The sequence below is a fragment of the Balaenoptera physalus genome (assembly GCF_965194825.1).
Source record: "Balaenoptera physalus genome assembly, chromosome: 17".
Classification (NCBI taxonomy): domain Eukaryota; kingdom Metazoa; phylum Chordata; class Mammalia; order Artiodactyla; family Balaenopteridae; genus Balaenoptera; species Balaenoptera physalus.
This window is the reverse complement of record NC_138895.1, coordinates 22,978,377-23,002,409: the sequence shown is the minus strand read 5'-3', so window position 1 is coordinate 23,002,409 and position 24,033 is coordinate 22,978,377. Positions and strand designations below refer to the sequence as shown.

General features: G+C 38.3%; 1 protein-coding gene across 1 annotated transcript in view; it reads right to left on the bottom strand.

Moving 5' to 3' along the window:
• Positions 1 to 24,033, bottom strand: part of LOC309646489 (uncharacterized protein) — a 95,928-nt gene that overhangs the window by 44,324 nt on the left and 27,571 nt on the right. The window contains exon 2 of the mRNA XM_082432885.1: positions 23,858 to 24,032. Within this exon, the coding sequence (XP_082289011.1) occupies positions 23,858 to 24,032 (175 nt within the window). The remainder of the gene's footprint in view (positions 1 to 23,857; position 24,033) is intronic.

Sequence of the window (24,033 nt, the reverse complement as noted above, 5' to 3'; positions counted from 1 at the left end):
AATCTAAAAGATTTTTTTTTTTTTTAGGTTTTAAAATGTAATGCTTGTAATGTCATTTTAAAATGACAATATGCTCACTGAATGAATGAATGAATCAATGGGCCAATAAATGTCCTGATGATTAGCCAAGCAGTCAATGAATTCAAGACCCTCCATTATCTGGAGACACACTTCCTGACCTGACATCACATTTCTTCCTCCTTCTGCTGACATCGGTGCCTCCTTTGGAATGTCTTCCATCTCAATTTCTGTCAGTTGCAAACCTTTCCATTCTTCAAGCTGCCTCAGAAAGTCAGTCTGGCAAAGTGACAAAGGCTCAGGCTCCAGATTCAGACAAATCAAGTTTTAAATATATACCTGCTCAGCCACTTTTAGACACTATGAGCTTGATCAAGTTTTCTAAAGTTCGTTTTTTTATCTATGAAATACAGATAATAATCGTATTAACCTGATAGGTTTATTTTAAAAATTAAAAGACCTAATATATGAAAAATGCCTATCATGTGGTAGGTTTTCAATAGATATTAATTTAAAAAGTTCTTCTTTGGCATTTCCTTCATGATACCTTCCTTGAGCACCATGTCCCTGTAGTATAGTGAAGTAGTTCCCATGATTTTTTGTTCCTTAGAATCATCTGGAGGATTTTTAAAACTCCAAATCGCTGGCTGTGCCTCAGAACAATTAGTCAAAGGACAGTCCCTGGGGGTGGGAAAGAAGAATTTTTAGTTTTTGAAGTTCACTAGGTGATTCCAATGTGCAAACAAACTTGGGAAATATGGCAATAGTGTCTACCCAATCTGCCTGATCATAAGAATCATTTGGAATATTAATTTAAAAAGTAAAAGAGCCTCCACTCCAGACCTAAGAATCTGAATCTCCAAGGCAGAGACACAGGACTCTTTACTTTTAATGTGTCATAGGTAAATCTCATTATCAGGCAGGTATGGAAACAAGCTATTGGTATGTTAGATGTACTTCTATATTAGAGTCTCTTAATAATTTATATTATTAATCTCTTTTTCAGTGCAAGGACAGTGCCTCTCTTAACTTTGTTTCTTAACGTAGAGCTTACATATATTGGGTGTGTGATAAATGTTCTGAGTTGAACTGAATTAAGAATCATCAAAGTCGAGTAATTATTATAAGCCCATCTCTGAACTGAAACATTTCCAGTTTGTATTAAAAATTGAAGGTGGACAATTAGTATCCAAAGTACAAACAGTTGTCTATAATCTGACAAGTGTTGGCATTAGTCGCAGCTTTGCCACTATCCAGCTTCAGGAACTTGGAAATTTACATAACTTCTCTGGGTCTCAGTTTCCTTCTATGTATAATGCTGTATATATGCATATGGACGATAAGCTCTCAAAGTTCGTTCCTATTGAATACCAAACTAAGTCCAAATTTTATTCAGGATGCATGAGGAGAAACTGAAGCTACTATTTCCCTATTTTAAGCTGCTTCTCTTAATTATTCTTCCTGGAAACAATTCCATCACTTTTCTATAACCAAACATTCTTTCACATTTTAGTTTGCTTTTTAGTATCTACAAATGAAATGTGCTTAGAGCCTCGATGCCCCTGCCCTTCCCACGGGGACGACAGCCTCCATCGTTACACTCTGCCATCGACACATATGCCTACATTTATTTTCATTCTGAGGCTTCTCTCTCACTGTCTGGTTTGTGAATTATGTGTCTGCTTTCTGTTTCCTGCCAGAGTGTTCACTCCTCACCAGTCAGCCACTTTTCATCAGTAGAGACACACAGTCCTCACCCTCATTGGTAATCCTCTCACTATACCAAATGAAAAACGTATTTATTTTTGTTCCTGTATTTAACCCCATCTCTTTTCACTTTTCTGTGAATCTGGCTTTAAGATTAAGATGACCAGATTAAGAGAACAGTTATGGAATGTTTATTCTCTGGTCTTCCTATTCACAGATTATAACAGAATCACCTTCAGAAAGGATAGAATAATTAGCTATTAACTGCCAATTTATTTCTCATGAATTATATGGAATAAAAATAGTTTGATATTGAAATACACTTGATCTCAATAAAAAATGACTGTAATACCACTCATAAGTATAATAAGTATAAGTATAACATTTATAGTTAACTGATAGAACTAAAATTGTTACTGTTTCTATTATTTAAAAAAAATTATGTGCTTAAAGATGATTAATTTTTAACATTTAGAACAAAATGGATATTAAAGGAAATAATAATAACCAAAATATAAATAATATCTGATGTCAAAATATTTTTAAAAGAAAAATAATATAGGACTACAATCATAGTGCCTGTCTCTTGAATAAGAGCATGCTTGTTTTCAGTACTGTCTTTTAGGAGATGTGATTGAAAAAGCTATCAAAAGAGGAGTTAAATTTTTATTACTAAATCTAATCTCACATTGGGACCAAGACCTGTTTCATTTTGTCAATTGATGATCTAAATGTTAGGTACAGGTCAAATGTCCCTGATCATTCTGTAGGTCATTCAACTACCCACAGTCACAATGAGTCATACAGCTTACAGAACAGATGGAGGTATTTTATGGTGATTCTGCTTCTGTATCTGGATGAAACTAGCAGTGAGATTTTTCAGGAAGATATCTGTAATCATTGCCCTAAGTTTGAACAAATCAATAAATCTCTGTTCAATGTTAGTAAATAGTACAGATGAAAAAGTAGAAGATGAAGAAGAGCAAAGAATAACTGTCATTTCAATTTTTAAATGCATTTTGAGGACTGGTCATACAGGGATGGCTGCTGAAGATACACAGATAACTGGCATATGAGACAGATGGTTTTAATAAACTTTACGACTATAATCCAATTGAGTCCTGTTCCCATATCCACTGAGCGCTGGTCCTCAGGATAATCACTTTGAACAGATCCACAATATTCTCCATAACTGCCATTGTTCAAAACAGTTTTGAAATACTTCTTTAGGCAGAGATATGTATCTTACATATGACAGAATGACTTGCTTGTGATGGGCCCTAATTTTTTCACTGTCTTTGGTATATAGATTGTTAGCATATACACATGCATAGAAAAATGGTCACGAACATGGAATCTGAATTAAAAACACCTGGGTTTAAATCCCAGTCCTACTAATTCCTACCTGTAAGACTTTGAATAAGTTACTTAACTCATCTATACATAGATTTCCTTTTCTCTAACTCTACACATAATTTATTGAGAGATTGTGGGGATTAAACGATTATACATATACATGTGAATATGTGTGTATACTATAGACATGCATATATGACAGGCTAAATAAGTATTTGCTACTACTACTACTACTATTATTATTATTAAATAATTAAAGAACATCCTTCTCTTGATATTTTATTTCTCTGAATTTATTTTACTTTTCACTTTGTAAATAATACTTTTAACCATGTCAAGTATATTTTCAAAATACTGCAAGATTTACTAGAAATACGTTTAATATAACCATTTCAATAAAAATTTTGACATGGTAATCTGAGTATGGTGAATAGTATTATTATGTCTTAATTCTTCCATTTGTTTTAGAATAAATTTGTAATGGCTTTAATTTTTATATAAATTTAGGATAAAATATTTATATGATATTTAATCTTCCTATGTAAGTCCATAGCCTGTCTCTCCATTTTCAAGCCTTCTTTTAAATAATACTCACTAACATTTTTATCGTTTAATTCATATTGTTATTTATAAGCATTTTACATTTTTGTTGTGATTTATTATGAACGGAATTATAGTTTTCCATCATATTTTCCAGCAGGTAATCGCTGATGTCTTAGGTTGGCTCCCCCAAAAGCAGATGCTGAAACAAGGGTTCATAGGCAAGTAATTTATTAAGAAAGTGTTCACATGGAAAACTAGCCAGGGAGTGGGGGGAAGGATATAGGGAAGGGGTAAAAGTCCAGCAAGGATACAAACTCAGATTAAGTCCTGAATAAAGTACCTTCAAGTTGATCCCACAGGGAACTGTGATGTGTAAGCGAAGACCCATGGCAAGGAAGCTATTGCTTTCATATGCCCAGACATGTCAGTCTATGGTAATTGGACACACGCAGGAAATATACATTCCCAGACACTTCTTCGTGTTCACTCAGGCAATGTAAGGCACAAGTAGCCTTAAGGCAATTATACAAATACTATATAATGGTCACCAATGCTGGCTGTTGGAAACAAAAGCACACTAAGGCCATGGCACATAAAAATAGTAAAAAGAGGATCCAAGAAGATCTTGGCAAAGTACCAAAATTGTCCACTTTGGTCCCAGCCTTGCCCTTCTCATGTCTACTCCTATCACACAATTAAGTTCACTCCATCCCGTAAAAGATTCTTCAAAATGATGGCTGGTCAAAATTTCTGAGGAAAAAATACTTAGAAAAAACCTCAATATTTGGAAGAGTAGCTGCAATTGCAGTTATACCTGATGAAGTTTAAATAATGCAGTTATTTCCAAAGACCCATCACCTTCTGTACAAGCTAGCAGGAAGAGATAAATGGGAATGTGAACAGCATCACTACCCTGCATCTTTCAAGCCTTTCACCTTGGCACTCACTTCTGCAATTCCCTGCAGGGATGCAGTGCTGCTTTCAGTTAAATATCCTGGCAGGGAGGGAAAGTTCAGAGGCTTCCACTTACCCTTCCTACCATAATAACCCTCACTTCCTGGATCAGAGGACCACTGCAGAGATTCTGCCAGATGCCAAGTGTGTCTGCCAGAGGTCAATTATGCATTTAGGAATGGGAGAAATAACAACCAGGTGAGTGTGTGGACTTTATTGGGCACTTGGTGATTCAAACTTGGAACATAATTTATTACCTGATTATTTATAAACCCCACGTTGGTATTCTGACTCCCCAAGGATTAGTGTCAATCCCCAAGAGTTTAGATATTTCACTTTCTCTAATGCACAATTACTGTAGTAATTGGTCTCAGATCTCTTTTGACAAGGTTGGATGAAAGATAAGTGGTAGATTTCTACTGGTAGTGTTTCAGGGGACCCAAAACTCTCCTTCAATCAAAAAGCGCTTGGTCTGTGAACTGCCTTCAGTCTGGAATTAAGGGAGAACACGTGATTTTCCACTGTAGTGAGTCAAATCATAAATTTGGCTCACTACTTGGAATTTTTCTTGTTCTACATCAAGTAATGGTTTGCTGGTCTGCATTTACTTTGTTTTTAGGGACATGAAATTGATTATCACCTGCAAAAGATTTCTGTGGATTAAAACTTCAGTGCATATGTATATTACACTAATATGCCCACTTAGTCTCTCGCAGTTAAATGTTGCATTATTCTCATGAGGAACGCAACTCAATGATGCCATCTTCCAACATTATACCTGGTCTATCAAAGACATTCCCATATTTTAAGGATATGGATGTTCCACTCACCTATGTAATTTCTCAGTGACTTAGTGAAGGGAGTGTCTTTTGGGCCCTTTCAGAAAAAGCAATGTGGGAAGGACTGGTTGCACATGATAAATCCATTCCAACTTGCCTATTTCCCTAAGCCCTCGGATTTTATCTCTATATTGTACCAAGGAAGTGCTGATATTTCAACTTCACTGAGTAACCTCTGCATCAAATTTTTACTCAACCAACCAGGGTAAAGTGTTAGAGCCCCTTCCACCTGCCACAACCAACACATTACATTCAAACTCACTTGTAGGTGCACCATAATTTGACTTTATCCATTCATAAACATTTTGCAATTCATTTTGGGGTACAAAATATTTCCTCCCAGGTCACTTTAAGCATAACCCCTTGGACCATAATGAGAATTGACCCTAGTTACAAGATGGTTGAGGTAAATCTTGAGAAAAAAAGAGGTGTTCCATATAAGATAACTGTACTGGGAAACGTTATTAAAGAATCTTTCATAAGAGAAGGCTAATCTCCTCAAACACAGAAGTGAGGGCTGCTTCCACTAGCAAAGAAACTTCAGAGTGTTCAGATGTTCAACATTCTTAACCAAGTCTTCCCAAATGGTCTATTCCAAGTTTCAGGGTCTATTCCTTCCCGACTGATGCCCTGGCTTTCATATGAGAGACTTGATGAGGCTGTGAATTTACCTTTTGTAACCCATACAATTAAATTTTCTTTCTGATTTTTCAGAGGGATTATCACAGATCTTTAGGAAGTAAGGTATAATGTTTAGATTCACTATAGAAATTCTTTGGCTCTCCAAATGTGACTTGGCTGGAAGTCACATGACTTGAGATTTTAAAGATCTGAGAGACATCATTTATTTTCCTGAAAGTGCCTCATTGCACTGAGGAACAGCCATCTCACTCCAAGTGTTTTTGGATATCACCAGAGCCGTAAGAGTTAGAAGCAGCAGCCGCTTCAGTTCTCCAAACATGTGCTTCCCTGGATACTTTATCACAATCAACTATAAATGATAAGTTTGTTAGTCACGATGTCACTAGATGTCATGAATTATTTGGATCCCATTTCCTTTTGGCAAGGATCTCAGCACTAAATTCAAAGTTAGTTCAAAGAGAAAACTGAACCAAGCCCTAAAGCAGGGGTCCCTAACCCCTGGGCCACGGACCGCTACCATTCCTGTTAGGAACCAGCCTGCACAGCAGGAGGTGAGCAGCGGGCAAGTGAGCGAAGCTTCATCTGTATTCACAGCCGCTCCCCATCGCTTGCATCACCGCCTGAGCTCCGCCTCCTGTCAGATCAGCAGTGGCATTAGATTATCATAGGAGCGCGAACCCTACTGTGAACTGCGCATGAGAGGGATCTAGGCTGCGCGCTCCTTATGGGAATCTAATGCCTGATGATCTGAGGTGGAGCTGAGGCGGTGATGCTAGCACTGGGGAGCGGCTGCAAATACAGATTATCATTAGCAGAGAGGTTTGACTGCACAGAGACCATAATAAACCAATTGCTTGCAGACTCATATCAAGACCCTATCAGTGAGTGGCCAGTGACAATTACGTTGCATCTGGTGGCAGGTGTTATAGTGGCAAGTGAGTTGATGTACTTCAATTGTACAGCTGCATCTGGTGGCAGGCTTTAAGTCAGAATCCGACACTTATTTTAGTCCATGCGTGGCCCACCCATTATTTTATTTACCATTTCCATCCACGCCTCTTTCCCACACACTTGACTCAGTCACAGTTTCGGTAAGCCCACAAGCTAACCCTAGCCAAAATGAGTAAAAAAGCAATCATCGCTGGAGAGCTTCTTTGAAAATGGAGAAAGACCCAGTGATGAGACAGCAGAAGACTCTAAGACTGCCAACAAAAAGAAAGCTGCATTTAAAAGAAAATACCAAGAGTCCTACTTAAATTACGGGTTCATTGCAACAGGTGATTCACATTGCCCAAGCCTGCTTTGTATAATATGTGGCGATCTGCTATCCAGTGAAGCCATGAAACCTTCAAAACTGCTCCACCACATGGAGACCAAACACCCTACATTAAAAGACAAGGCTTTGGAATTTTTCAAAAGAAAAAAATGTGAACACGAAGAACAGAAGCAATTATTGAAGGCCACCACTTCATCAAATGTGTCTGCACTGAGAGCATCATTCTTAGTGGCTAACCGCATTGCTAAAGCTAAGAAGCCCTTTCCTATTGGGGAAGAGTTGATCCTGCCTGCTGCTGAGGACATTTGTCATGAACTTTTATGAGAGGCTGCAGTTCAAAAGGGGGCACATGTTTCTCTTTCAGCTAGCATCATAACTAGATGAATTGATGAAACAACAGAGGATATTGAGGCACAATTGTTAGAGAGGATTAATGAGTCACCGTGGTACACAATCCAGGTTGACGAGTCTACCAATGTGGATACAAGGCAACAATGCTTGTTTTTGTGTGATATATTTTTCAGGAGGATGTGCATGAGGATATGTTATGTGCACTTTTGTTGCCAACCAACACCACAGCTGCAGAACTACTCAAGTCTTTGAATGATTACATATCAGGGAACCTGAATTGGTCATTTTGCATTGGCATATGCGCGGATGGGGTGGCTGCCATGACTGGACAGCTTTCTGGTTTCACTACTCGGGTCAAAGAGGTCGCTTCTGAATGTGAGTCTATGCACTGTGTAATCCATAGAGAAATGCTGGCTAGCCAAAAAATGTCACCTGAACTTAACATTTTGCAGGATGTGATTAAAATTATCAACCACATTAAAGTACATGCCCTTAACTCACATCTGCTTGTGCAGCTCTGTGAGGAGATGGACGCAGAGCACACACGTCTTCTCTTATACAAAGAAGTGAGATGGCTTTCTAGAGGTAGATCACTGGCCACAGTTTTTGAGTTACGAGAGTGGCGCCAGAGATTTCTGTTAGAAAAACAGTCACCACTGGCAGCACATTTCAGTGACACAGAATGGGTCGCAAAACTTGCTTACTTCTGTGACATATTCAACCTGCTCAACAAACTCAATCTGTCACTTCAGGGGAGAATGACAACCGTGTTCAAGTAGGCAGATAAAGTGGTGGCATTCAAAGCCAAACTGGAATTATGGGGGCGAAGAGTGAACATTGGGAATTTTGACATGTTTCAAACATTAGCAGACATTTTGAAAGAGACTGAGCCAGGGCCTTCTTTCTCCCAGCTGGTGCATGATCACCTATCTCAGCTTTCAAAAGAGATTGAGCATTACTTCCCATCCACAAAAGACCCCTGAACTGGGAAGGAATGGATCCACGACCCATTTGTGAATAAGCCAGGTGAATCGACTTTGTCCGTGCTAGAAGAGGATCCACTGCTTGAGATCGCAAATGACGGTGGCCTTAAAAGTATGTCTGAGACAACTTCAGATCTCCATACCTTCTGGATTAAAGTCAGGGCGGAATATCCTGAGATTGCTACAAAAGTACTGAAAAGACTGTTTCCATTTCCAACATCCTATCTTTGTGAAACAGGGTTTTCTGCAGCGACAACAACCAAAACGAGATTACGGAGTAGACTGGACCTAAGCAACACACTTCGGGTGTCACTGCCTCCCATCACCCCTAGATGGAACCATCTAGTTGCAGGAAAACAAGCTCAGGGCTCCCACTGATTCTGCATTATGGTGAGTTGTATAATTATTTCATTATATATTACAATGTAATAATAATAGAAATAAAGTGCACAATAAATGTAATGTGCTTGAATCATTCCGAAACCATCCTCCCTGCCCCCAGTCTGTGGAAGAATCGTCTTCCACGAAACCGGTCCCTGGTTCCAAAAAGGTTGGGGACCGCTGTCATACAGTATTTGTCTTTCTTTGTCTGACTTATATGACTTAGCATAATAATACTCTCCAAGTCCAATGTTGTTGCAAATGGCGAAATTTCATTCTTTTTTATGCTGAGTAGTATTCCACTGTGTGTGTGTGTGTGTGTGTGTGTGTGTGTGTGTGTATACCACATCTTTTTATCCATTCATCTGTTGATGGACAGTTAGTTTGCTTCCATATCTTGACAATTGTAAATAATGCTCCTATGAACACTGGGATGCATGTGTTTTTTCAAATTAGTGTTTTTGGTTTTTTTGGATATATACCCAGAAATGGAATTACTGGGTCATATGGTAGTTCTATTTCTAGTTTTTTGAGAAACCTCCTTACTATTTTCCCCAGTGGCTGCACAAATTTACATTCCCACCAACAGTGTAAAAGGGTTCCCTTTTCTCCACATCCTCACCAATATTTGTTATTGGTGTTCTTTTTGATGATAGCCATTCTGACAGGTGTGAGGTGCTAGCTCATTGTAGTTTTGATTTGCTTTTCCCTGATGATTGGCAATGTTGAGCAGCTTTTCATGTGCCTGTTGGCCACTGTATTTCCTCTTTGGAAAAATGTCTATTTGGTTCTTCTTTTTTTTTTTTTAAACATCTTTTTTGGAGTATAATTGCTTTACAATATTGTGTTAGTTTCTGCTTTATAACAAAGTGAATCAGTTATACATATACATATATCCCCATATCTCCTCCCTCTTGCGTCTCCCTCCCACCCTCACTATCCCACCCCTCTAGGTGGTCACAGAGCACCGAGCTGATCTCCCCGTGCTATGCAGCTGCTTCCCACTAGCTATCGGTTTTATATTTGGTAGTGTATATATGTCCATGCTACTCTCTCACTTTGTCCCAGCTTACCCTTCCCCCTCCGCGTGTCCTCAAGTCCATTCTCTAGTAGGTCTGCGTCTTTATTCCCATCCTGCCCCTAGGTTCTTCATGACCATTTTTTTTTAATCTGGTTTTTTTGTTTTTGTTTTTGTTTTTTTTGATGTTGAGTTCTATCAGCTGTTTAAATATGCGGCTATTAACCCCTTATCGGTCATATCATTTGCAAATATTTTATCCCATTCAGTGGGTTGTCCTTTCATTTGTAAAGAGCCCTTTACCTTTGGTGATCTCTGAGGAAACTCTGATGCATTTAGGTATTGATATCATCTTCCTTTTACCTGTTTAAGGTTCATTTATGCTTCTTGAATACAAAGATTCATGTCTTTAATCAATTATAGAAAATCATAAGCTTTATCTCTTTAAATAGATCCTGTCCTTCATTGGTTCAATTCTCTTCTAAAATTCCTATTGGTTTGAGTAAATGTTTCATGACAAATATGTTTGATTAGCTTTTTCATTACAAGTTTTTTTTTGTTTGTTTCCTTCTAAAACTTGTTTGTTCTTTTTATTATTTGTGCTTCTTTCTTACATTTTCTATATTGCAGTTGTTCTCATTCACTATGGCTAATTTCCTTGTGTTTTAATTTTAATTGTGAATTTATATGCGGTGGACTTTTTCTGTGGAATTTCACCTGGCCTGAGATAAGGCATCCTTCTTCAGAGGACAAACGTTTTTTCTTACAGCATATGTACAACATCTTATTTCATGCTGTTTTATTTTGTCCATTTTTCTGTTTTATTTTACTTGTTTTTTGCTATGTATATTATGTTTTGTTTGCTTTTGAATCAACTTAAGTTCAGTTCTCAGCTTGTGGTTCCCTAAAACACAGGAGTTGTGTAAATTTGAACTCCAAACCAATGTGGTCACGCATTCTCAGTGGAGACATTTTTGCTCATGTTTTGCCCACTGAAAGTAATCGCCAAAACAAATAATCTAGTCTTCTACCTTTGTTCACAAGAAACATTTCTTTTTTGTTGTTTTTAGTTTGTTTGTTTTGTTTTATTTTTTCCATTTAATCTTTTACTAATAATACTTTAACCCTTTCTTTGCATTTTATTTATTTATTTAAGTTTTTATTTTATATTGGAGTATAGTTGATTAACAATGTAGTGTTAGTTTCAGTTGTACATCAAAGTGATTCTGTTATACATATACATGTATCTATTCTTTTTCAAATTCTTTTCCCATTTAGGTTATTACAGAATATTGAGCAGAGTTCCTTGTGCTATACATTAGGTCCTTGTTGGCTATCTGCTTTAAATATAGCAGTGTGTACATGTCAATCCCAAACTCTTTTTTCAGTTTAGGTTCAAGGCCTTGTCTCCTGAGAGACCTTCTTGGTGTTCTGGAACTCTTCTGCAGGAAAGTTATGGATTTCAGTTTTATTTCCTAATCAGTTTTCTAAGTCTTTATTTTTTACCTCTAGGGATTTCCTTCCATTATGGTGAACACATTAAAAATGATTTGTCACATTTCATACACATAGAAATGTACATTGTAGTGAAGCTTTTCAGGGTATGTATTTTGCATTATTGACAAAAATACAAGTCCTGAAATTTTCTTTTTAACTTCCTCTTTAATAAAGAGCTCCTTAAAGGATAATTTTTAATTTCTACATAGTAGTGAATATTGTTGTTTAAGTTTGAGATTTATTGAAGGATTATTCTTTTTTTATTATTATTAATTTATTTATTTATTTTTGGCTGTGTTGGGTCTTCGTTTCTGTGTGAGGGCTTTCTCTAGTTGTGGCAAGCGGGGGCCACTCTTCATCGCGGTGCACGGGCCTCTCACTATCACGGCCTCTCTTGTTATGGAGCACAGGCTCCAGACGCGCAGGCTCAGTAGTTGTGGCTCACGGGCTAATTGCTCCGCGGCATGTGGGATCTTCCCAGACCAGGGCTCGAACCCGTGTACCCTGCATTAGCAGGCAGATTCTCAACCACTGTGCCACCAGGGAAACCCCCTGAAGGATTATTCTTAAACAGTGGTCCCCAATCCCCAGGCCGTGAACTGGTACTGGTCTGAGGCCTGTTAGGAACTGGGCTTCACAGCAGGAGCTGAGCAGAGGGCAAGCAAGCAAAGCTTCATCTGCTGCTCCCCATCACTCGCATTACCGCCTGGACCATCCCCCCTCCCCCTGCCCCCAGTCCGTGGAAAAATTGTCTTCCACGAAACTGGTCCCTGGTTCCAAAAATGTTGGAGACCACTAATCTAAAATATTACCCAACTGGGGAATTTATCGGGATTTCTTGTGTGGTTTAGTGTATCATCAATTTGATAAATGTTGTAAGGAAAATGAAAAGGATGAAATATCTTTAAAGGAAGAAATGTTGGTTATCAGTCTAATAATTAAATCTACTAATTAGACTGTTCTATGTCTTTATTTTATGTCTTATCACTTGTCAAAAATTGAAAGTGGTCATAACATGTCCCAAAGCCATTGCACTGTCTTATTTTCTTCCCATTTCCTCTAGCAGTTTCTGCTTTGTATACGTTAATACCATGTTATTTGCTGCTTAGATTTTGATTCTATCACATCTTCAATGTGAATAGTAGCTTTTATCTTTCTTCCATTTACTGTTTTTGTTTTGGAATTATGTCTCAGCGGCTATTCATAGTCTCACTCTATAGTCTATAGAGTCATAGTCTCTACTCTCTAATCTATTATTATAAATAATAGATTTTGTTTGCTGAATATACCTTTGCCTATCTTTTTATTGTTTACTTTTTCTATTATTTTGTTTTGGGTTCTCTTTTCTGCATATTTATATATTTTGGAGTGACCAAATTTTAATCTTTGTGTTTTAATAGTGAGTTTGACCTTTTTTTCATTTATGGTTGTATATGAAATATTTAGTCATATGCGCATCACTGTGTTTCATGCTCTGTTTATTTCGTGCTTTCTTTCTGTTCCCTTTTCACTTGTCTTTCTCTATACAGATATTTTCTTTGCTTAGTTTCTGTAGTGATTTAGACACCACCCTATTTTTATGTTTCTACTAATTACTTAAAAATTAACATTTAAAAAAATGTATTGTAGGGCTTCCCTGGTGGCGCGGTGGTTGGGAATCTGCCTGCCAATGCTGGGGACACGGGTTCGGGCCCTGGTCTGGGAGGATCCCACGTGCCGCGGAGCGGCTGGGCCCGTGGGCCGCAACTGCTGGGCCTGCGCGTCTGGAGCCTGTGCTCCGCAGCAAGAGAGGCCGCGATGGTGAGGGGCCCGCGCACCGCGATGAAGGGCGGCCCCCGCTTGCCGCAACTGGAGAGGGCCCTCGCATAGAGGCGAAGACCCAACACAGCCAAAAAAATTAAATAAATAAATAAAAGTCAGGAGCTCTTTAAAAAAAAAAAAAAAAAAAAAAAATGTATTGTAATATATATATATATATATTTAAATTTTTCTACATTAGTGTAGAAGTGCCATCCACTGACTTCCTCCTATGAAAGATAAGAAACCTAGCAGGCTTTACTTCCCCTCCTCCTGCCATCAACCCCACCCCACTGCCTAGCTTTAGTAAAAGATAATCTGGATTCTGAGGTTCAATTTGGTATTAATGCATGATATGTATCTTCCCTTAATTTTTTTTTGTATTTACATGAATTTTTACAGCTGTTGATTAAAAAAAAAAAGCAATGTTTGAATAGTTTCAATGCTTACTGGCTGACGTTTTATACCACAACTTCCTCATTTTTGTGATCTCTATTTTAATTAATCTCGTTTGGTGAATTTCTTTTTTTTCAGAAGTGAATGTTGGCAGCCTATTTTCTGAGAGTTTGCACATGAGAAAAGAACTTTCTGTTGCCAAAGCACATGACCAATAATCTGGCTGAGTATAGGATTTTTCAGTGGCAACATTGTCCCTCAAAAAAACTATTCCTCCTTTTTTTTCCCAGACACTTAGCATGGAGGGTTAATTCTTATGTCCTGATGGGTTTTTATTTTGATCTTTTAAAAATATATATTAGGTCACAGATCCAGTTGTCCTTAGAGAAAAAGAGAGATAATCAGCTCCCTGCATAGTTCAAGCAGGGCCTTTGCCTCTCTACCATTCTTCCCTGCTGTCTTTGCCTACAAAAGAAACAAGCCCTGACAGGATTCGGCTTACCGTTTGCCTAGCTGCTCACATCAGAGAGGCTTGGCCACACTGGGGTCCATCTATGTCAGGAGCCAACCTCCATGCTGTCAACTCTCTGCTTGGTTTAAACTGTCCATGCCAGGAGCAAATTCTGCAGCTCTCTAATTCTACTGGTGGAACCCAAAACCATATGTTTGAAAAACAGAAAAGTAATTCAAGTGTAACGCTACAAGTCTACTTTGCCTCCATCATTCACCTCTTGATTTAGATAATAAAAATTATTTTACTTCCTATCCTCGTCTTTCCATATTCATGTATTTCTGTCCAACAATTGCTCTTCATAAGAAGAGATGTACGGCCCAACCTCTTAATTCTTGATATCACCAACACAAAACAAAAACTCCTTGGCATAAAAGTCGATCATATATATCCATGGAATACATGCTGAATGGCCCTGCTTTGACTTTTACTGAACTGCACTTGATTTCCTATGCCATCTGCCTTTGTGAAGGATATTAAAGGAAATCATCTTATGAAACTTGTAAGTGTACTCACTGTAGGATATTTGTGAAATAGTGTTCATTACATTGCACAGTAAGGCTGTCAACTGTAAGTTCAGCCTTAACTTAGGTTTTAAAACATACCCTTTCCTTAAGCAGGGACATTTCTAATCTTGTTCTCATGGTATATCTTCATCTCTAAAATTAAGCTTTTGTCTTGCAGCTCAGTTTCAGTAACTTTATTCTGCCCTAGTAAGGCTGTATCTTTTCTACCAGGTCTTTGTGCTGCCTTGTCCTTATCAGTCTGCCTAAGTATTAGAGCGCTGCCCTGAAACTCCACGCCCTGTGATAGGATGAAGTCTATCTGGTGCTAGATGGACTGCCCTGACATAAACTCTTGAACACATAGTTCTCAGCCTACTATTCTCCATCAACGCTTGGCCATTGATCACACATTTCCTCAGAGCCTTCTCATTTCCTTCCAATTGCCTACTTTAGAGGCTTTCCAAAAAACTCTGCCACACCTCAGTGGCCTATGTGGTCCTAAGAACCTACATTCCTAAATTCAATCTGTCCTACCATCCACCAAGCCCCCAGTTTTAGCATAATACTTCTTTTTCACCAGAACTAAGTCAGTTCTCAAGGCTTTATCTGGAATTGCCTGTAGATGCCAAAGTCTTCTGTGAAGGCAATAAATATTTGCACTGTGACTAACTGAACATGCCATAATGTATGAGTGGAGGTTTGTAGGACACATTCCCAGTCATCTGATACTGAAATTCAGTTCTTTCAAAGTAAGATGGAGTCTCCTCCACACCACATAGTTTTACCCCTTTTTTGCATGTAAATAATTCATGTGTCCTCTGGCATGTTTTTCATTTTTTCTCTAATCATCCTCACAAAGGAAACCATGAATAGTTATTCCTCCACCACTGAGTAGCACAAAGAAGAGAGAAACACACAAGTATCTCCATTTGTTTTGCATGCATCTAAGTAAACCTTAACAGTGTTTCTACAAGGCTTTCCAATAAGTAGAAATTCATTATCAATATATTGGCAATTTTTATTAAGTCAAGAAATGGCTACAAAAGCCAGAAGAAGAGGTTTTATAATATGTGCATTCAATTTTTTTCCTGGAAAAGGTTTTGATACTAAAATATTAAAACTAATAATAAGAAGAAAAAAAAATCCAGAGGAAGAAATTTTTCAGAAATCCTGTCTCAATAATCTCTTTTGAAAGTATGGATTGAAAAGTTCTAATTTGAATCTGATAAATCAAACAACAAAACTAACTAAACCTTTTAACAGACAAGTGTTTCGTTTCTGTGATACTCATTTTATCTCCTTGAATCTTTATATGGGTTGTCTGAGCTCTTCTGATGACTTTGCACATAGTTATTTCTATTTATCAGTGAGAATTTATTACGTGCCTATTATAGCCTAACTTTTCCCAAGCATTTCACATGTGCTATCTCACTATATCTCATATCAGACCTCCAAGACAAGATCATCATCACCATTTCATAGATGAGAAAACTGAGACCAGACAGCTCCAGAATGTATTTCATGTCCAATGAACTTCTAATACAAGCATTCTGGGTGGACAGGGAAAAAGAGACCCAATCGTTAATATGAAAATGTTGACCTAGCGCATAGTGATGCTATGAAAAAACACATATGTGTTTTATTTAAACAAATTCCACTGCCACGCACTGTTCTATTTTAAAATAAATATCCATAATGAACAAATATTAACTCATTCAATCCTCAGAACAGCATGATAAGTACTGTTATTATCTCCATTTTACAGATGAGAAAACTGAGGCACAGAAAAATTATTATATGTTTAAGATAACTCAGTAAGTGGTGACGCAAAATTTCAGATCCTAGCAGTCAGGCTTCAGTGTCCATGCTCATCACCATCATGCTAAAAAGTGAAGTTAAGACAGCATAGGCAAGTCTGTATAGAGCAATAACCAGTAATGCTATACTTCTTCATAATGCTTTCCACAGATTTGAGATTTGTTTACTTTTGCATATAGTTTATCTCATTGCAAATAACAATGCTTTATGCCCTTTGCTCAGGTTTTTAGAAAGTATAGTAAAGGATAAAAATCAATGACTGGCAAGGGAAGTTAAAATGTTCATGGCCTTTCTCCCTTGGGAAGAATATTTTCTAAGAATGTATTATTTGGGGGATTAGAACATCTGAGTGAAACATATTCATAGAATTATTAAATTTGAAATGCAAAGTGTAAAAAAGGGAACACTAACCAGAAGTATTTTTCTGCAGAAAAATTTTATCACCCTAGCTTCAAACCTTAAGTTCATACATCTTTAGCATTAATGAAGAGTTGTTTATTTTTAAATAAGTAAAATAAACACCATCTCATGTGATGTACTATTAAAGGTGGCACCAGAAAACACATTTGAAAATTTATTCTTTTCATTTTTCTACATTTTTGTAGCTCCCTGCTTGTCCTTGGGAATTGGTTTCTTTAAACACTTGATCTGTCGGCGTCTGCCCCCTGCGGTAAGCCGAGGAGACAGCAGCCTTAAGTGTATTTCAGTTCAGGTTACAGAATGTGTGTAATTGAGGACCCCAGTCCTTCAGCACAAAATCAGCCCTGTGGCTTTTTAAGCTGTGGCAGAGCCAGTGGAGGACAAGGGGAGGTGAACACAGCACTCAGGATGCCCCATGCTTCTGAAGGAGCTAGAATATTGCAGGGCCTGACTGGGATATATTTCCTGGGCACCTGTGACTACAGCTGTGAAAACACTGGCCCAGGGGATAATCATTGTGGGTGAAAGAGCTTATTACTTTCTTGGGAGTCTGGGAGACCTTATGTATTTAATACTTTATTCACAAATAGTGTTTTAATTACCTAGTTCAAATGCGGAGTTATGCTAACATCAAATAGAATATCTTTTTTGTCCAAAATGCTAATATTGAGGCAGTGTCTTTGTTAACACTTGTTGATACATTGAATATATTTGTAAGCAGCCTGGAGAGAATAAGAGGTTAAAGGAGATGAGGAAGGAAGAATATATCAATGTTGACTCTGAATGAATATATTTCACCGCTATTCAGTGTTTGTAACTTATTTTTTGATTGAGACAACATTCTAGTTACGGTGGTGAAATTGACTTCAACTCAGAAATGGGAATTAAAATACCTGATTCTAATTAAGCATGATGGGAAGAAGCAGGCCAGCTTGCAGCCTTGGGAAGCAATGGAAGGCAATATACCAACCAACGCAGCTAAGAGTCCTGGATGCAACCCCAGGTCTCTCACTCATCTGCTTCATGGCCTCAGGTAATCTGCTTAACCTCTGTGCACAACAATTGCTGTGGCCATGAAGTAGGGCTGATGAAGTTAGTATGTGAGAAAACTCTGAGAAGCTTTAAAGTCAGGTACAGAGGCAATACAGAAATGCCACGGTGCTCCCAGGAAGTGCCCCTCCCAAGAATTGTCCTACTACAAGATACCTGGCAAGCGGCAGGGAAGTGTGACTCAGAGGCTTGCTTACGAGATGCTTGACATTTGAAAGAGAGGTTTTTCTGGGAGATCCAAGACCCTTCCTTCCTGGAGAGAACCAGTGTGGTAGGCCTGCTCTGCCTGCAGGAAACATTTGCATAATTTCCTCTCCCAATCCACACCCGCATAATATTTGTGGAAAAAAATACGTAGAACACTTGATTCTCCTAGGGAAAAAAAATCCATAGCCTATTATTTAATAACTGTTAATTAAAATGATGTGGAATCTCTAGTAGAATGAGGTTTTAGGCTCTTGATGTACCAAAGACCCAATAAGTGAGCCCACATGCCATAACACACAGCTGTTTGAATTGTTTATTTTCAACCATAAAAGATATAAAATTTACTACTTACTTATTTTAAGTAGATTTGGGGACTCCCTCTGGTGGTTAAATAAAATATTATTTTTATATTAGTAAAGCTAAACAAATAAAAAGAAAAAATGGTAGCTTCTACATAAAATACCTTCCTGTAGAATATGAAAGTTCTTTGATTTTTAAGACACGACACCCATTAAGGTATGGTGATGATGAGGAAGATTTTATTCAGCTCTGACTTGGGTTGATTGCCACAATCACAGATAAAAACAATCTGGCAAAAACAAGCAGAAAAGGCAAAGCAAACTATAAATTTTAAAAAAATGCATAAAATTCAGAAATGAACAAAATTCTAGAAAGCAACATGGAAATTGAAAAAACATTAAAACATTCTGGGGTTCACAAACAGTACCAAAAATTCCAAAGTGCTTAAATATCAACAAATGCAGCATCAACAACAATAAAGATACTAATAACACTTTCATTGTTACGGCCAAAATGTTGTCTCTACAACTTTATTATTTTGTCCAATTTTTTCTGTCCCCAGTTTTGTTTAGTCCCAGAGTCAAACTGATCATTGCTTTACTAATGAAGTCATCATTTGAAAGTCTGTTTGATAGATGGATTTATTTCTCTCTCATTCTTTACTAGTCCTCATAAAAGAATAGGATTTGTTTTTCAGCTTTTCCTTAGCTCCTCTCTCCTTTCCTCTGATGAAGGATGGAATATTATTACTGTTATCAGCGTCCTTTAGAAAGTGGAGTGAGTTCCCTAACTGCTTGCAGGATCATGGGGCAGTGGAGCTAAAAATTCCCTTCTGCTGAAGTTATAGGGAGCATCAATTTTCTACCATTGTCAAGGTTCTTTATCAAATACATTTTCTTGGCTGATGACATAAATAGCACTTAACATGGTGGCATGTGGGTGTTCTGGAAGTAGAGATGGAAATGAGACAGTGGGTCTTATTTCTGGAAAATTTTCCAAGAATATCAAGAATACCTCCTCCTCCCAATTATCGCAGTCTTCACTAAATTCTTCATGCTTATTTTTTCAAATGGCCTGCTAAGGGACACCATAAAAAGAACAAGTTACATTAATCTCCTCCTCCTTTGTACCTGATTGAAATGAATTTTTATTATTGTACTTTAAGAACTAAAAGCAGTTTTTTCAGAGAGAAGTGGTCTCAAATATAGAAGAACAAACTCATTTTTTCAGGTTTATAAGATCAGCTTTAAAATTTTGAGCATTCTCAGAAATCATCAAACACTCCCATGTGAGGAAAACGTATTTGCCCCTCATTTCTGAGTTCGTATATATTTACATAACTATACCTGTACATCCATCTTTATGTAGCCCAGGTCACTTCTAGGGCAAACACAGCAAAAAGGGAAGAAGGAATATCTGTCTCACCAGGTCACATTACCCCGGATCCCTCCTGCCCTGGAGAAATCTACTGAGCTATAAACGAGAAATATGAGAAGAATCTTAAGAATGAATTTCAGAGCTAAACTGAGGCTGAGAACCACTCCTGAGATGGAAAGCTGGCAAACATTTAAGGAGGCAGCCACAGGCGGCAAAGACCACCCTCCAAATGGATATTTTCATCCCTTCTCTCAGCCTCTAACTGCAGTGTTACATTCCCAAGTATGATGCCCCAGGACACTTGTAGAGCAATGTTCTAAGGGAGAAAAAATACATTCAAAATCAATTGAGTTGGGAAATGTTTCATGTTATATGATTGGAATGAATAAGAAGAAGAAGATGAAGAAGAGGAAGGACAGGGGGGAAGAAATGTTCAGTCAGTAAAATACATATAATATATAAATAATTTTTTTACTGAATCTAAAAAAGAGAGAGAGAGAATGAAAGGGAGAAAAAGAGGCTTGGGGCTAGGAGGATTCCTTTACATTCCACTTTCCTACAAATGTATGTGGGTGAAATGGGTAGACACAGGAAGTACCATGGCCACAGCATGAAAGCATGGCACTCCCCACTGTAAACACCAGCCTATAAACATTGCATGGAACTAGTATCCTACAGAGCATACTTTGGGGAAAACTTCACAACAGAATCATAAAAATGTCATAGATAAGTGAAAAACTAATAAGAGGATTATGTATATATTATATATGTATATATAAAATATATACATAAAGATTTCCCCAAAGTTTTACTATCCAGGTTCTTGTACCCAATTTATAATTCTTTGTCTTTGAAATTGCCTATTCATAGTTCACTAGATCTTAACCCTGGCTGCATATCATAATCACCTGGGGAGCTTTTAAAAAATCACTAGGTAATTAAAAAAAGAAATTACCTAGTGACTCTGGTAATAATGTTCCAGGATGACTAATATATTTAGAAGTACCCAGATAGTCAAGTTGCAACCCCAACATAAACAGTCAAAAGACACCGCCTTTCCTTTTGGTTACAGCTCCTTGATTTTCTTCCTCTTCTTGCCCAATGTTGTTTTTGAGGAAACATCACCATTTCCCTCCTTTACTAAGAGCTGGTTCAAAGGGACAAGAGTAGTGGTGACAAAAGAAGTAAAAACAAGGAGAGGCAGGAGGGACCCACCTGCTCTTCTGGACTAACCTCCTTCCCACACTGCCATGGTTCTAAGCCCTCAGGTGAGTCCTCCCATAATTCTTATATGCAACTTCAGTTTCTTGGTCAGTCCTTAGAGTAAGCAGAATAAGGTACCCCAGTGATACGTTTCTTAACCCTGAAATTCCCTGGGAAAAGCCTAATGTACACAGATACATTAGAAAACTAACAGCCTCTGTCCTTCAATTTGACCGGGTCTTGTCTTCAAGACACTTTTCTATAGGGGCTCCACCATGACTTCTGGACTTAGGGATTGTGGGTTCCAAACAGTGATGCCTGGAAGCATTTGTAGCATTGGTCTTTGATCTCCCCAAGCATAGGACCCAGTTGTCTCCTGAAATGCTGATTCCCTAGTCTGGCCTGTTCTTCTACCTAATTTTCTTGCTTTCCCTCTAGGACTTGAAGACTTTCCTGGACTCCTGGTCATGTCGCTGAGTTCTGCGACCTATGTAATTCTTTTCAGGCCCTTCCTTTGTGTGCCCAAACCAAGGCTTGGTTCTCTAGGAAAGGCACATGCCAAAAGGTCTCCACCTTTCCATAGGACTGTAGAGCTTGGTATACATACCTCCAGAGTTAGAACTGAGATAGATTCATCACCATCTCACTGCCCTCCACTGAGCCAACCCCAATAGCAAGATAAGTGTCCCTGAACCCAGCTCTGGCTCACTTTGCAGCTCTCAACAAAACCTCAACAGGCCTAACACCTTTTAGAATATACCTGCATCCAAGCGTATGACTTTAACCTCTCTACCCCAAAAACATTGAGAGCAAGTGTAAGAAAAACATTCTGTAAACTGTAAAACCCCATGCACATTATGTATTAACACCAATTAGCTTTGCATTTCCATTAATACCGCAGTAATGTCAGAGATATTTTGTATTAAATAGGATCTGTGAGTCTTCTTGAGATGCTGAATGCCATGATGAGGGTTGTTTCTATGAACAACATGCATTGAATTCAAAAGCATCCATTGGCATATTTGGCTCCCCAAAATCAGTAGCCCTTGGTAGACATAGGTAAAATGTGCTTTGTTGGCAGTTTCCAAAAGGAATCTTGAATGATAAGACACAGATTTTTACTGTATCTAAAAGAATATGTGCCAGTCAAGATAATAAAGGGTAATTCAGTGTGGAGAACTGGCACATAAAAGTCTATGTGGCTTTGCATTTCTGGCACTGTCTGCAGGAGGGTGTGCCCTAATGACATCTGCCCAAAAGGGGTTGTGCTGTGTCACAACTTTATATACTGCAGCACCAATATGCAGGCACAATGCACTTATTCTTGGTGCTAGATGCCCTTAGGTTAGTGGATGGGCAGAATCAGTCTGCCCTTAATCATAAAACCTGCTGCATTGCAACCAAGTAGAAAAGTCACTGTGCCCTTTCCCTTTAAGTGCTGAGGATGGCTTCTCCTCACTGGATATGTGTGCTCAGCATCTATTTTCCAATAAGTTTTGATTTCATCTGCTCTGACCATTAGTTCCAGTCAGTTTATAAGTCTTCCCCTATATAAAATTCTTTAACCCAAAAAGAAAAATCTAGCATGGCAAAGTGCCGTCATGGTTTCTGTTAACATCACCTTATGCACATAAAAATTCTCCTTAAGGGGCTTCCCTGGTGGCGCAGTGGTTGAGAATCTGCCTGCCAATGCAGGGGACACGGGTTCGAGCCCTGGTCTGGGAAGATCCCACATGCCGCGGAGCAACTAGGCCCGTGAGCCACAACTACTGAGCCTGCGCGTCTGGAGCCTGTGCTCCACAACAAGAGAGGCCGCGATAGTGAGAGGCCCGCGCACCACGATGAAGAGTGGCCCCCGCTTGCCACAACTAGAGAAAGCCCTCACACAGAAACGAAGACCCAACACAGCCAAAAATAAATAAATAAACAAACCCAAAGTTAAAAAAAAAAAAAAAAATTCTCCTTAAAATATTCATACTTCACTCACAGCAAAATTGTGGTAGCCAAGCAAGTGCCTTCATCCCATGTTGTTCACAGAAATATTTGAATAAGCTTTGGACTTTCTCTCAAATCACGTTTCTTTCAAGATCTCTTAAACTCAGTCAATACCAAGTGATTCATTCTCTACTATCCAGCCTCATGTGATTAAATCCATGTCTCAGCAACATTTCAAGTCACCACATCATGCACTTTGGAAACTGTTCTTAATTTACCAAAATGATGAATGTCCACTATGCCAAGGCCCAGGGTCTTCTGTTTCAGTTCGCAATCTTTATGTGCTATCCCCACATGCTACATAACAACGGCAGAGACAGTCCATCCCCAGGGCAATTCCCACAAGATTGGCGAGAACACTTTCCCTTTTTCTCCCACTTGATAAATCATGTCAGAAATCAAATGAATGACAATGATGTTATTTTCAGTATAACCTGGAGGACAGTATATTTTGTCTTTAAAAAGAAAACTGTATAATATCACACACTTGGATATATTAAGAACTTGCAACATATTTCACAATGAAGCTCAACACGTCCGTGTATTACAACAGCACATTTGAAAACTGCTGGTCCGTAGATTTCATTATCGGGCAATCGGATTTTTATAGCACTTTACATGCATTGCTTCATTCAGTTTTCACAATATTACTGTAAAGTGGGAGATGAACATATTATTTCCTTCATATTAAAAGTTCCTTTTATATACATACTAGAGAGCATGAGTCAAGTATGCAGTTCTGTGGTGCGTATCAGGGGCATTTAAGCATCTGCTGCATGAACAGAGGGAGGGAGGGAGCAGAGAAGGAAGGGGAATGAAGGGTGTTTTATGATGAAGTTGGCAAGCTCGCATATGAAAGGCTTTTCCTTTATTCTTAACTTCTTCACC